We start from the raw sequence: 15,577 nt of genomic DNA, 5'->3' as shown, positions 1-15,577 counted from the left end.
TGTTTTTTTAATGTTCAGTTTTCCGCATTCACAGGGGCCCTTCATCCCGAACCCCAGCCAATGTGGAGGGACCACTGTACTTGTTAAAAAGACAAGTTACTGTACTTTAGAAGGTGGTTTTCCTCCCGATTGGTGCTGTTACCTGTGCTGCTGGCCTGTGCTCATGCTCTGGAGTGCAACATGCTCTCATCCACATTTCTGCTCTTCTGTTTTGAGATAATCCCATAAAACTCAGGCAGCTGGGAGCAGCTGGTTTCCTGCTAATTAGCCTCAGAGGCCTCTAGTCAGAGGCGTCCAGAGAGTCTCCAAAATACTCCATTGAATTCTTATCTGATGGCAGCAGCCTTAGTGGAGCAAGAAAGAACACAAAGGAGCCCTCTGGGTGAGTTTGGGGGGAGGCCTAGAGAGGACATTGAAAGACTGCTGTTTTCTCTCTGAGGCTTCGGCTATGCAGCTGGCACCTGTAGAATTTCCTGAAATTCTGCCCTTGGACTTACTCTTAGTTTTGATACCCAAAAAATAAAATCGGGGCAGGGAGTACTAGTGGAGTGTTCTTTCCTACATGCTAAAATCCTGGGAATGTTGCAGAAAATAGTCTTGCTTTGAAAACGGCTGCTGGCCTTTGGCAAAAAAAAAAACGGTGCTCATCTGGCCATTGGGCTCAAAAAACTTCTTGAAAGTTGGCCTTTTTTTCTAGGGCACAACGGATGGCAAGAAATAGGTGTGAACTGTCAAAGGTTTTACCTTTTATTTTCCCATTTGGTTTGCTGGCATAAAGCTACATGTTTGATGACCACAGTTACATTAAAAAAAACACCTCAAAAACAAATTAGGTATTTCACTTTTGTCTGGGGAAGCTCTTCCACTCCTTGCCAGCTGGTATTGTTATGTGCCTTCAAGTCGTTTCCGATTTATAATAATAATTTGTTTTATTTGGCGACCTTATCATGGGGTTTCATAACAAGATTTGTTCTGAGGACGTTTGCCTTTGCTTTCATCTGAGGCTGAGAGTGTGTGACTTGCCCTTGTGGGTTTCCATGGCCAAGCAGGGATTCAAACCCTGGTCTCCAGAGTCATAATGCAACACTTAGACTGCTATACCATGCTTTCTCTCACCAGCTTGTATCTTTTGCCCAAAAAGTGCCCAAGTCCAGCTTAATGCCCTCATTAATGCCCCCATTTGTCTCCGCCACATTTTATTTGTGGATGAAACATCTGTTGAATCATAGAATCGTAGAGTTGGAAGAGACCGCAAAGGCCATCCAGTCCAACCCCATTCTGCCATGCAAGAACTCTCAATCAAAGCATCCCCAACAGATGCCCATCCAGCCTCTGTTTGAACACCTCCAAGGAAGGAGACTCCACTCCGAGGGAGTTTGTTCCACTGTCGAACAGCCCTTACTCTCAGGAAGTTCCTCCTAATGTTGAGCTGGAGTCTCTTTTCCTGGAGCTTGCATCCATTGCTCCATTGGGTCCTGTTCTCTGGAGCAGCAGAAAACAAGCTTGCTCCCTCCTCAATATGGCATCCCTTCAAAAATTTAAATAGGGCTATCATATCACCTCTTAACCTTCTCTTGTCCAGGCTAAACATCCCCAGCTCCCTAGGTCTTTCCTCATAGGGCTTCATGGTTTCCAGACCCTTCACCATTTTGGTTACCCTCCTTTGGACACATGGCTCCAGTTTCTCAATGTCCTTTTTTAATTGTGGTGCCCAGAACTGGACACAGGATTATTCCAGGTGGGGCTTGACCAAAGCAGAATAGAGTGGCACTTTTACTTCCCTTCATCTAGACAGTATGCTTCTATTAATGCAGCCTAAAATCGCATTGGCCTTGTTAGCTGCCGCATCGCACTGTTGACTCATGTTCAACTTGTGGTCTACTTGGACTCCTAGATCCCTTTCACATGAATAAGTCTCTCATTCAGTCAGGTGTCCCCCATGATCCTATATTTGTGCATTTTATCTTTCTGCCCTAAGTGCAGTACCTTACATTTCTCCATGTTGAATTTCATTTTGTTAGCTTTGGCCCAGCTTTCTAGTTCATTCAGGTCATTTTGAATCTTGATCCTGTCCTCTGGAATATTAGCTATTCCTCCTAATTTGGTGTCATCTGCACATTTGATAAGTATTCCCCCAATTTTGTCCTCCAAGTCATTGATAAAGATGTTGAATAACACTGGCCCCAGGACAGAGCTCCACTGGATACCCCACTGGTCACTTCTCTCTAGGATGAAAAGGAGCCATTGCTGACCATCCTTTGGCTTCGGCCGGTCAATCAGTTACAAATCCATGTAACAGTTGCCTTGTCTAGCCCACATTTTACAAGCTTGTTTGCAAGAATATCGTGGGGAACTTTGTCAAAGGCCTTACTGAAATCTAGATATACTGTATCCACAGCATTTCCTTCATCTACCAAGCTGGTCATTTTATCAAAAAAAGAGGTTTGTCAGGCATGACTTCTTTCTCTGAAACCCGTGTTGACTTTTTGTGATTATGGCATTGCTTTCTAGATGGTCACAGATGATATGTTTTTGTTTGTTTGTAAGAATTGCTTTGCAATTTCTATGTGTACAGTTAAACCAAGCTTGTAAAGACTTGCTCACATGTGGTGGATAAACCTATTTCTCTAGGCGAGTGGGCACAAACCCTTTTTTGTTTTGTACACTGGGAAAATACTGTCTTTTTTCTTTCTTTCTTTCAAGCCATCAACAGCTATTTCTGAGAGCAGGAGCTCTAATAACAATTTGCTTGTGGACTGAATTAAATTATCTTTGTCCTTTCTCTCCCCACTCCTCTGCCCTAGGACCAGTAGGACAACTGCTCTGGCATGTTAATGAAAAATCTGCCATCTCACATGCTCTGAACTGCCTAGCCCCTGCTTGTGATACAAGCCCTGCAAACATCCCTTATGCAGTAATAGCATTTATGCTTTTCTAGTTAACAAGATTACTCATTAGAGGTCCAACACCCAGATGTGAGCATGTGGGGCAGGATGGTTTGGTAACCTTTGTGTCTAGGCCATATTCTTTCGTAATTTTGCTTAGCTTTCAAAAACGTTTACTAAGTAAAACCTGGACTGGAGGAGGAGGGTGTTGGACTTTGGTTTCTTTATTTATTTCCCTGTGTACTTTACTGATTATGTCTATAGGTCATCTAATTGGGGCAGGTTTCCAATAATGAAACAGTTATAATATAGACCAAAATGGGTCTTCTACCCCATCTCAAATAATACTGAACTGATTCTCATCAGCAGATGCTTGGTCACACCAGGATTTCATCTCACCCACACGCTCTGCCTGGTACGTTCACTGGCGTGAGAAGCAATACATCCGTTGGCACTTGCTCTCCGGGGGTGAGAGACCATAGTTGTATCTACGCTGCAGAAATAATGCAGTTTGAGGCCACTTTAACTGCCCTGGCTACATGTTGTGGAATCCTGCAATTTGTAGTTTGTTGTGACACCAGGGCGCTCTGAGAGAGAGGGCTAAATATCTCAGAGAACTACAAATTCCCAAATTCCATAGCATGGCAGTTAAAGTGGTGCCAGACTGTGTTATTTCTGCAGTGTAGAGGCAGCTGTTGTGACTGAAACATCTCTGAATAAATTTTGGGAGGTTGGTGTGATTATCTGAAGGCACAGGGGGAAGAATTTTATCTGCTCCCAAGTCGGAGGTGGAAAAGAGAAAGTAAGTTTTTTTGGCTCACTTGAAGACATGAGGGGAAAAGGGTGCGTGATTTGGAATGCTGGTTAGAGGCTAGATTTGGGGAGACCCAGATATATATAAGTAGGTGGCTATGGGCCAGTACATTTCCTTGCTAGGGTTGATCTGCTGATAGAACGGAGTGGGAGGAGCAACAGTGGAGGACAGGTTGGTTCTAAATGTACTCAGTAAATAAAACTGGGGGAAGAAGCTAACTTTGTGCATTCTCATGTTGGCAAGGTGAGTGGGGACTGCCCAGCTTGGCCCGTTCCTCTGCCCTGATGAGCACAGTGCCACCCCTGTGACAGTCTGCTTCTGTTGTTGCAGGGTTTGGCCCATTTGGAGAACATTCAGTCAACGCCAGCTGGATCGCCGTTCAGGTAAAGAACCTACAGGGTTTTGAGGCCTTTCTGTAAATAGAATACACCAACCTGCTAGTGCCAACATCCAGCCCTTCCTCTCCCCAAAGCATTCCTAGGGCCCACTGAAGATGCCTGCTTTGGATCTAAGCCAAGGCTTGCTAGTGGCCCCATGGCTTGGTCACCTCTGGTGAGTAATGACCAGCTACAGGTGACCAGAGCAAGAAAAAAAAGGGGGACCTTCAAGAAAAAAATTCAGTTTGGGCCACAAACATTGGCACAGCTCTGAAAGATCTTAAGGATTCTCTGTGCCTTCAGGTTGCCTGTTGACTTCTGGTGACCCTATGAATTTCTTAGGCAAGGAATCCTCAGAAGTGGTTTTGCCCATTCCTTCCTCTGAAATATTGCCTATAGTGCTTGGTGTTTATTGATGGTCTCTCATCCAAGTGCTAACTGGGGCTGATCCACCTTAGTTTCCTAGATCAGGTGGTATCTGGTCCCTTTACAATATTTAGGAATTATTACTTAGATCCCCACCAAATTTGGGGTAGGTTTGCTTTATTTCATCCTGGAAAATAGAAACTAGAAGTCACATTTAATCACTTCTCTATCAGAAACTTGGCCAGTTCTCAAAGGATTCAGGGTGCTGCAGCCTGGGGGGCAAGGAGAATTTGGCCCTCATTGCAACTGATCACCCTGATGTAAGACTATGGGAGAAGCCATTTTTATAAATATTTGCACTTAAAAAACTAATTACCAAAACAAATACGATCACTCATTGAGTGGTGCTTTAAGTTCCACAGTTGAACTAAAAAGAAGTTCTGAATCAAACATCTATGCTTATTTGCATGTATTTCTGATCATTGTTCAGAGGGATATCTGATTTGCATTGTCTGATTAGGCTTTGGTTAGCAACTGGATTTGCTCATGAGTGAGTTGAAGGCAGAGTATGGTGGGAGACTGATCAAATACATCCTCATTTTTAAAAAATACCATTGTCAGCGAGCAACAATGCCACTATATACCTTTGGGAGTTGGGCTACTATCAGTCCTGTGCCAGTATTCCTGACTCTTTCTTGCCTGTGAAATATGGCTCCCCCTGAACCCATTCCTTCCTTTCTGGTATAGATGGCTGTCTTGAGAAAACTCACTTGCCCCACCTGGAATACTGTATCCAGTTCTGCGCACCACAATTTAAAAAGGATGTTGAGAAACTGGAGCATGTCCAAAGGAGGGTGACTAAAATAGGGAAGGGCCTGGAAACCATGAGGCCCTATGAGGAACATCTTAGGGGGCTGGGGATGTTTAGCCTGGAGAAGAGAAGGTTAAGGGGTGATATGATAGCACTGTTTAAATATTTGAAGGGATGTCATATTGAAGAGGGAGCAAGCTTGTTTTCTGCTGCTCCAGAGAAAAGGAGACAGTAGAGCAATGGATGCAAGCTCCAGGGAAAGTGATTCCAGCTCAACATTCAGAGGAACTTCCTGAGAGTAAGGGCTGTTCGACAGTGGAACACACTCCTTCTTCAGAGTGTAGTGGAGTCTCCTTCTTTGGAGGTCTTTAAGCAGAGGCTGGATGGCCATCTGTCGGGGATGCTTTGAGTGAGAATGCCTGCATGGCAGAAGGGGATTGGACTGGCTGGCGCTTGTGATCTCTTCCAATGCTACGATTGTATGATTCTATATCTCATTGCCACAAGATGTGGCTGGTTTGGGACACCCTTCCTTACAAGTTGGTCTATCACTAACTGTTGACCAGGGTGAATGGAAATGGAACCTCCATGTGCAGGGGAAGTCTGCTTTGGATTACTAAATGCCAGAGGCTAGCCAGCATAGGTGGGCTGTTCTCTTAATGGCCAGTCTCTAATGCAAGGGTAAAAAAACTATCAACCAGTATGGCTTAAGTCTTTGTTCATCTCTGTGATATCTCTTATCCAAATGGCTTAGTGGAAACTCCATGCTCAGATGCAGTCTGTCTCTTAAGAGCAGGATGAGGATGGACAGCTATGCCCATCCAGAAGCTTTTGGACTACAGTTCCCATAGTCTACCCCCATTGGATAAGGTGCCTGGACCTATTGTGAGTTGTAGGCCAAAAATTATGATGATAACCTAGAAGGCTATAGTTTCCACCCTGCCTCATGGCCTCTTCTCCAGGCCAGTGGTTCCCAACCTTTGGTCCTCCAGTTGTTTTGGGCGTCAGGTCCCATCATTGCTGACTGTTGGCCAAGTTGGCTGGAGCTTCTGGGAGCAAAAGTCCAAAACAAGTGGAAGGTCACCACTCTAGGCCATTGGTTCCATTGCTGAACTGCACTTAGAAGTTCCTGCTAAGATTCAGTCAAAATCTGCTCTCATGTAACTTGGGTCCAAAACACACTGCAGAAATAATCCAGTTTGAGACTGCTTTAACTCCCCTGGCTCAGTGCAGGGAATCCTGGGAATTGTAGTTTGTTGTGGCAGCAGAGCTCTCTAACAGAGAAGGCTAAACGTTTCTCAAAACTTTAGTTCCCAGAATTCACTAGCACTGAGTGAGGGCAGTTAAAACAGTCTCAAACTGGATTATTTCTGCAGTATCTTTTAGACTTTACACCCATTAGACGCAGTCCTCACCTTTGAGCCAGCAGAGAACAAGCCTCCTTCCGCCTCCTTGTGGCAACCCTTGAGGTATTGAAAGGGTGCCATCCTGTCACCCCTTAGTCTTCTCTTCACCAAGCTAAACATGCTTGGCTCCTTCAGCCTCTTCACATACATTTTGCTGTCTCCCTTAAAATCTCTGCAGTTGACTTTAAAGCTGGAATCCCCTGAAGAAGGCCACTAAAATGTCTAGGCCAAAGCATGTTGGGCTGTTTTCAATAATTAAACTATTGGGTGTTTCTAGTTCTCTTTGCTTCAGGTCTCATTTGAACCATTCTTCTCTCTTGGGACACATCCTCAAGCTGCGCCACTTATCTCCACCCAAAGAGACACAATGCAGATTGCTTTCTCCCTGACCTTTGGATCCGAGTTTGTAGGTCTGCGTTCCAATCCAAGCTTGTGTGTGCATACCATTACACATTGTGAAATTTTCTCCTGGCATAGAGAAATTAACCTTGTCTTCTTTCTTTTCCAGAGCTTAGAGAAGTTATTTTTTAGAGACAACAACTCCCAGAATCCCCCACTCTGCTCTGGGAGAGTTGTCATCTGAAGAAGTTACTTTTCCCAGCTCTGGCTGAAAAAGGCATATAGGGTTTTCCAGGCATTGTTGCCACACACATCCCCTCCCAAATTAATTTTTCCATGTCTGATCTTTTCTGTGCTGGCAATGGTTGTACAAAGTGGCTTCATCTTCTTCCCATCTCTTTCTTCTCTCTACACACAACCAGCTCCATAGGCTCAAAAGGGCAGTGTGTGATTTTGTGCAACCTGCCTCCTGTGGTTGTTTGCACTGAGCCTGTAGTATAAGATTACTTCCAATTCTCCAAATTAGCATTGTTGTGGTTGGGTACCTTCAAGTCATTTCCAGCTTATGGCCACCTTAAGGCAAACTGATCACAGGGTTTCCATTGGAAGATTTGTTCAGAGGGGGTTTACCTTTACCTTTCTCTGAGACTGAGAGAGTGTGACTTGCCCAAGGCCACCCAATGGGTTCCCATGGCAGAGTGGGGATTTGAAACCTAGTCTCCAGAGTCAAAGTCCAACTTTCAAACCACCATGTCACACTAGCTCTCAAATTGACATAACTTTGCCATATAAAAAAAGTAAAGTTTAAAACTAGTAGGGGGACAGAGAGAAAGCCAGGTCACCAAGTTCCCTCCTGGCTGGCAGTTTTTCTTCTTTTCTGATTCCAGACTGGAATGGTTCACACATTCCAGCATCCTTTTCTCCCCTGGGAACTAGGAGCTTGCACTTCTCTGTGTTCATAATGAAACTAGCAATGTTCAGGGCTCTGAATTTTTTGCCCCCACCACAAATCACCACTGATCCAGACATCATTGAGTCGTCAGGGTTAGAAACGTAGCTTCTTTCTCCACTTCTTCCTTTTTTTCTTTTTCATAGAATTATAGAGTTGGAAGAGACCACAAGGACCATCCAGTCAAACCCCTGAAACCCCCTTTTCCTTTTTTTCCTTTTCCTTTTCCTTTTTTTGCATTAATGCAAAAATAGCATTTCTAAAAGAGGCAAAGTGTGGGCCAAATGTGATCCTGGATTTCATTTTTTTGGGTGGGTGGGGGCATTTTCAGCACAGCCAGCCAATCTGCCAAACTAAGAAGCATCTCTTTTCCCTCCTGCCCCAGACTGGTTGCAAGCCCGCCCCCCGCGCTTTAAATCTGGAGCTCTGGGAATTCTCTCCTCAAATGCTTTTAAATTAAACCCCGAGAGCCGTAATCAATTGCAGCCAGCTAATGGACGGCTAGCCAGATGTCTGGTCTCTTTCCACCCCCACTCCCCTTGGTCTTCTGAAAGGCACCTAGCTGTGTTGGGTAAGAACTCCAATGGAAGTGGGATAACCTGGCTACCAGCCTGTGTCTCAGAGAAGCCGAGAAAAGTATCTGTGTCCAGTAGCCTCCAGTGTCTCTGAGCGAGCAACCACTTCTCCAAGTTGATGAAATAGTCAGGGAGCAAAAACAGCTTTCTTGGGCTGCTAAAGCAAACTGGAAGCCTACTCTATACTGACCTGATTCTATCTCTCTCCCACTCCCCCAGGAATGTGGACTGATAATTTTGATTCCTTTTAGTTCTGGGAACCAGAGTTTGGGGAAGCTCAGTTTTTGGGTTACAACTCTCAGCATCCTCTATAGCCATGCTGGCGGTGGGGGTGGTGGCTTCTGGGGTCTGTACTCCAAGATGTTTGCAGGCTCAAGTATGAATCTTGTAAGCAGATCCTTCTATCTTTCAGATCTAATCTTTCCCACATCTCACTTCCTCTGTTTGCTGATAAAGTTTTGAACCTTGACCATTGTGGTTCCTTTGTGATCCCGGCCTAGTTATTCTGTCCCAGTCCTAAACCAGAAGTCCTGCCTTCCAGTTTGATTTGAAAGAAGTCAAACTGCACAATCTCAAAGTACGTTTACTGGGAGAGATGAATTCATGACCAATAAGCCAGTTCAGAGTTTTTCTTGTTAGGATTTGTTCAGGGGAAGTTTGTGTTTGCTTTCATCTGAGGCTGAGAAAGTGTGTCTTGCCCAAGGTTACCCAGTGGGGTTCATGGCTGAGCAGAGAATTGAACCCTGGTCTCCAGAGTTATAGTCCAGTGCTCAAACCACTATGCCAAGCATATGGTCCTTCAAATAACCTGGACCTGAGCTGCACATCTTCTTCCTTTTTAAAATAATGTGTGACTTTTCCCCATCCTGGCCTGGCCGCTGAACCAGAAAAGAGATCTGTGATTGAGTCTGTTCTCTTGAATTTTAATTACATTTTGGTTTTAAATTGTGTGTCACTCTGAGACCTGTTGCTCGAGGGTAGTTTATATATTGGTAGAAATAAACGATCTTGGGCTGTAATCTGGGGACATGGTGAAAGGAGCAAACGGGGACAAGAGGAGCATAACTATATGGGTTGGAGAGGAGTCAAAAATCATAAGTGTTTATATGTTATCCTCCCTAAATCATCCTTGACTACAGTCTTCATTGTCCCCAGTCAGCAAGGGCGATGTAATCCCAAACAGCATCCCAACACTGGAGGACAGCCAGGAAACACTGTTTTGCATAAGTTATTGTGTGGCCAGTCCTAGTTGTGGCAACCAACTTCTGGTTGGTGCCTTTACACAAGAAGAACTCTGTCTTGTACAGAGTTTTGTACCTCTGACCAGCCAGATCATAGAATCATAGAGTTGGAAGAGACCACAAAGGTCATCCAGTCCAACCCAGTGTGAGGCCCGCCAGAAGGACATGAGCACAACTGCACTCATACTTCCCTTCCCCAGCAATAAATGCCCAAAGCCATCCCAATATGGATACTGGAGATGAGGTATAGCCATCCTGACCGGTAGCTACTGGTGGCCCTGATCTCCCTGTGGATTATACCAGACCCTTGAAAAAGCCATCCAAGTTACCAACATGTTGTGGCAATGGGTTCTGCCATTTGACACTTCCTAAAGGATGTTCTCCACCTGGGAAGGGTGCAGAGAAGGACCATTGAAATGTTCATGGGGCAGAGCCATCTCCCCAGTAAGGAAAGGATGAAGGTTAGAATCCTGGCAGCCATTATGGAGGCAGGAGAGATCTGGCAGAGGGGAGAAGTGATCTTTTCATTACAGGGCAGAACTTGAGAACTGAAAGGCAAGCTACCCAAGGCTGACATAAAAGGTTTCCTTCACTTAAAGATGGGTTTGGGGCCAAGAGACATGGCACTGGGCCGCGGCTGAGAGGTAACTTGGGAGAGTAGACAAATCTAATCAGGAAGGATAGAAGGAACTTTTTCTTTTATTTATTTATGGAATTTATATCCCGACTTTCTCCCAAAGTGGGATTCAAGACAGCATCCAAATGCAAAGGCAGTTGCCTCTGTGTAACAGCGGATGGGCAAAAAAGAGACTGAGACAGTCCTCTCTGTCCTGTGTGCATGTTGGGGGATTCTGGGAAGTATAGTCACTTTGGCTGGAGCATCTTACTTCCTTTCTCCTCAAGAAGCCCTCTCTCACCCAAAAGCCATTTTCTCCTCCTGCATGGGAGGAGTGGGGATGTCAGTTCAAATGTATGGTGATTTTGGAAGTGTTTCTATTAAAACAAAATTATGTCAACATTAAAAGTAGCTTGATTAATCAGGGACTCCTTAATCTTTCCAATATTGGTGTGTGTGTGTGTGTGTGTGTGTGTGTGTGTGTTTAATTGTTGATTTGCTAAGGCTGCCTTTCTGTGCACATTTTCCACATTTTCCTAGGCGTAGTGGGCCTTCAAGTCACTTCTGACTTACAGTGATCCTAAGGTGACTCTATAAACTATAACTAGTTTAATGCTATTTTAATCTGTTTAATATGCACTTTTGTATGTTTTTAATTGTACTGTTTTAATTGGTGTCCAAATTTCAGGGGGGAAATGGTGCTATAAATAAATATAATAATATAACAGAGTTTTCTTGGCATGATTTGTTCAGAAGGGGATTCCCTTTGCCTTCCTCTGAAGCTGAGGGAGTATGACTTGCTTTCCATTGCTGAGTGGGGGGATTCGCACTCTGGTCTCCCAATGTCCTAGTCTAGCACTCAAATTACTATGCCACACAGACTCTTACTCCAGAGTAAACATGCCTTGGTCTGCTTGGTCAGTCCTGGCAGAACATTTGAAATGATGACATTAAAATATCTCCCCATGCTGTGTACTCCAGTGTAAAGTTTCCTGTGAGCGAAGGGACACTTTTTTTGTGTGTGTATTTTTGTGTAAGTAAAAATAACAAGGATTTTCTCTTGGCTTCAGCCCGGAGAGGCTCAGACACAGAAAAAAAGGAGCCTCGGTCTGCCTTTGACTGTGTGGGAGAGGCGCGCATTGTGCCCGTCTCAGACAGGACTTCATGGAGCTGAGTGGACACAAAGACTTGTGTCTGAGTTTCTGAGTTCCAGACAGTGTGATCTGCATTTTAATAGACAAAAAATCAATTAAACAATCTTTGTAAATCCTGGCTGCCTTGAAGGGGAGGCTAAGTGGACACATGGTTTATTACATCGGGAGCCTTACCCTGCATCCTAGAGCTTTAAAGGAAGAGGAGTGGGAGGCAATGGTAGGGTGTAGGGAGAGAAAAACCCACTTTCCAATTCCTTTCTCTTGTGGAGGGATTTCCCTGCCTCCTTGGCTGAATAATCTCTCCCAGCTCAGCTTGGACTTGGGAAGCACTCGGTGGAACTTAAGGGACAAACAGGGCATAATCTTCCAGCAAAGCCCAACACCTTTGCAGAATTTCTTAGAAAATCCAATGGTGGTTCAGAGGTGCATGTGGCTGTATCTTCCCACAAGCCCTTCTATTCTGCTCTATGATTCTTCTTTTAAAAAGTGGAATTGGATGTCCTGAGTGTTTTGCTGCCACATTCAGAATTGCAAAATGTGATGTCCTGAGTGTTTTGGTACCATATGCAGAATTGCAAAATGGAATACCCTGAGTGTTTTAGTGCCATATGCACAGTGGCAAAATGCGATGTCCTGAGTGTTTTGGTGCCATGTGCCAAATTGCAAAATGTGATGTCCTGAGTGTTTTGGTACCATATACAGAACTGCAAAATGTGATGCCCTGAGTGTTTTAATGCCATAGACACAGTGGCAAAATGCGATGTCCTGAGTGTTTTGGTGCCATGTGCCAAATTGCAAAATGTGATGCCTGAGTGTTTTGGTGCCACATGCACAATTGCAAAAGTCTTGCAACTTTATAGCTCTAGGAAGCATGCTTTTGAAAAGAGGGTGATTTCTCCCCTTTCTTTGCTAGTGGATTGGGGGTGGTGGTTCATGCCCAGGTGTGCCCCCTGGGCTGTGAAGTTAATGGGTTCCTGTACCCAATTATTCCCCCCCAAAACATACACGCACGCACGCACACACACACGCACAACCCCCCCCCCCTTTAATCCGGGCATGGAGTGAGGTCAGCGCGAGTCCTGACATCAGCAGGGACAATTGCTGTCAGGACGTCTAGACAGACCAGATAAGGATATTAGAAATGGACAAAGCCACTCATTGTGGCAGGGTCAGGGAACTGGTCACACACGTTCAGTTTTTTCTGCATCGGTCAGGTATACAAGGCAGCAAATACTAATTTTGGGAGTGAGGAGAAACCTGATTTTCTTTCCTTCCATTAATAATGCGAACCTTGCACTTGCATTTTGGTTTTTAAAAGTGGTTTGCATCTTTGTAAAAACTGCTTTGGGAAGCAGAGACAGGCAAGTAGCCAAAGAAGCTCTTTTTAAAAAGATGTCAAGCAGCAAAAAGTTTCATTCATGCATTAATTATGGCAAATAGCCAGCATAAGTAGCAAAAGAAACGTTTTTTTAAAACAATAGCACATAGTAAAAACAAATGTGCAGTTTTGCACATGCACAATTGCAAAATTTGATGCCCAGAATATTTTGGTGCTACACACAAATAAAAAAATTGAAAATGGGCTGGTAATAAAAAATACGTTCTTTTTTGAAAAAGCCACAAAGTAAAAATAAACTCTTTTTAAAAAGGGCAGGTAGTAAAAGATACTTTCTTTTTTAACAAAAGTCACATAGTAAAACATATCCTTTTAATATCGGTCAGGGAGTAAAGGATACTTTCGTTTTGTTTAAAAAAGGGACATATAGTAAATATAAACTTCCCATAAGCTGGAAACAACATTATACTTTAAAGAAAGTAAATTAATTTCTCAAAGCCCTGTCCTTTTGCACTTAAAGGGATACGTACTTTCTTTCCCTTTTTGTGTAACTTCTTTCTTATTTTAAGGCACACAACAAGAAGTAAAATACATAGTGGTCCCTTGGTATCCGCTGAGGTTTGGGTCAAGGTCTCCTGTGGATGCCAAAATCCATGGATGCTCAATCCCCATTGAAAACAATTAGTAAAAGTGTCCCTTACATAAAATGGCACAATCCAAGTTTGCATATTGGAATTTTAATATTTTTTGAATATTTTTAAGCCGTGGATGGTTGGATTCGTGGATATGGAGAGCCGATTGCACTTCCTTTTTAAAAAAGAAAATGGTTATTTTACTTATTTGCATCCCATCGCTGCCTTGGAGAGAGGTGGGATCTCCATCTTTGGAAGTTTTTAACCAGAGGCTGATAGCTATCGGTCAGGAGCGCTTGGATGGCGTCTTCCTCCTTGGCAGAACAGGACTAGATGACCTCTTGGGGTCTCTTCCAACTCTTCTAGGATTCTACCTTGCCATTCTTCTCTGCTGCTGTCAAGAGGAGTATTTGAACGCTTCCTTGGGGCCTTTGCCATTGCTAATAACCCAGGCGCTTCAGACATGGATCAATAATGGCGCCCAGCCATGCTCCTCTCTGTGATTTATCGCTGCTTGTTTCCCGGTTCTTGCTCCTGCTCTTCCTCCCAAGGTCTGTCCAGTCTTCTCTCTACACTGCTGAAGGATGCTGCCACTTTTCTGAAGAACCAGGTTGCCAAGTCCAGACAAGCCAAACTCTTCATTTCTCTCCTTCTCCTTATTTTTAATTCATTTACAGTTCTGCCTTTCTCCCAATAATGGGACTCAAGTTGGCTCACAATGGACATTTGACCCTCCATATCCACGGATTTTTTTATCCACAGCTTGAAAATATTCAAAACATACATAAATTCCAACAAAGCAACCCTTGATTTTGCTATATTAAGAGACATTATTTTACTATGTCGCAGTATTTAATGGGACTTGAGTTATTGCCGATGGGAGCAATTTCAATCGGACAGCATCTGGACAGACACACTTTATCCTCCCCTGCTTTTAGCCAATATATTTATCAAGCCCACCAGCAAAGTATTGAGGAGCCAGTGTTGTATTTTGGGTATTGGACTGGGGCTCTGGGAGGCAAGGTTGCTGAAGTCATTAGGACTTCTGCAGACCAGGATTCAAATCCTCAGTCCATTGAGCGATCGTAGGCAAATCACCCTCACTCAGCCTCAGAGGAAGGTAATGGCAATCCCCTCCCTGAAGAAAACCTTGTGATAGGCTTGTCTTGTATGCCATTGTTTTGTTCTTGTGGTTGTCATCTTGTAAAGTGCCATGAAACCCATTGGGTGACCTTGCACAAGTCACACACTCTCAACTTCAGAGGATGGCAATGGCAAACACCCTCTGAAGAAATTTGCCAAAGAAAGCCATGATGGGTTTGCCTTAGGGTTGCCATAAATTGGAAACAACTGGAAGGTACACAACAACAACGCCGTACAATAACATCCACAATCCACAAAAAGGTGGATACCTTTATTGGCCAACCTGAATACACAAAATACATGTTGGAAGCTTGTGACATGTATTTTGTACATTTTGGTTGGCCAGTAAAGGTATCCTCTGTTTTGTGGATTTGAGATGTTACTGTATTTGCTACATGGACAACACAGCTATCCTTGGATACATAACAACAACAGCAAATACTGATGGCACCATATGCGATGATGATGATGATGATGATGATGATGATGATGATGATGATGATGATGATAATGTTTCCTCTCAAAAAATAATGGAAGGCAGTGGAAAAAGTGACCGGTGTTATGTTCCCAAATACTGTAAGAACTAATGGTGATGGGGTTACCTCACCATTTCAGCATCATCATTTGGACACATGATTGTTTTAATGTCAGTGCATGGAATCCTGTAGGGAAGTTACGTTTCTGTAGGTGGAGTTACATCTGTGGGAATTAGAATTGCGCAATATTGTAGCATGTATATCAGGTTGCTGGTATTATGGAGCAGAACCAGCATAGTGACCATTGCACAATGGGATTGATACGCACTGAGCACCAATGCACATTAGGATTGATGCACATAATGTGTATCAGTTCCAATGCACTTTGGTGCTTGGTGCGCATCAATCTCATTGTGCAGTAGTCATTTTGCTGGTTGTTGCAAATGTTTGCAATTCA

At 43.9% G+C, this 15,577-nt stretch overlaps 1 protein-coding gene across 1 annotated transcript in view; it reads left to right on the top strand.

Annotated features, from left to right (window-relative positions):
• Positions 1–15,577, top strand: part of LOC149284563 (pyroglutamyl-peptidase 1-like) — a 31,173-nt gene that overhangs the window by 2,319 nt on the left and 13,277 nt on the right. The window contains exon 2 of the mRNA XM_089496533.1: positions 4,030–4,082. Within this exon, the coding sequence (XP_089352659.1) occupies positions 4,030–4,082 (53 nt within the window). The remainder of the gene's footprint in view (positions 1–4,029; positions 4,083–15,577) is intronic.

Source organism: Sceloporus occidentalis, unplaced genomic scaffold (assembly GCF_023333645.1).
Source record: "Sceloporus occidentalis isolate IW3139 unplaced genomic scaffold, rSceOcc1.0.p SCAF_91, whole genome shotgun sequence".
NCBI lineage: Eukaryota > Metazoa > Chordata > Lepidosauria > Squamata > Phrynosomatidae > Sceloporus > Sceloporus occidentalis.
Note: the sequence above shows the minus strand (reverse complement) of the source record. Positions and strands in the feature narration are given on the sequence as shown.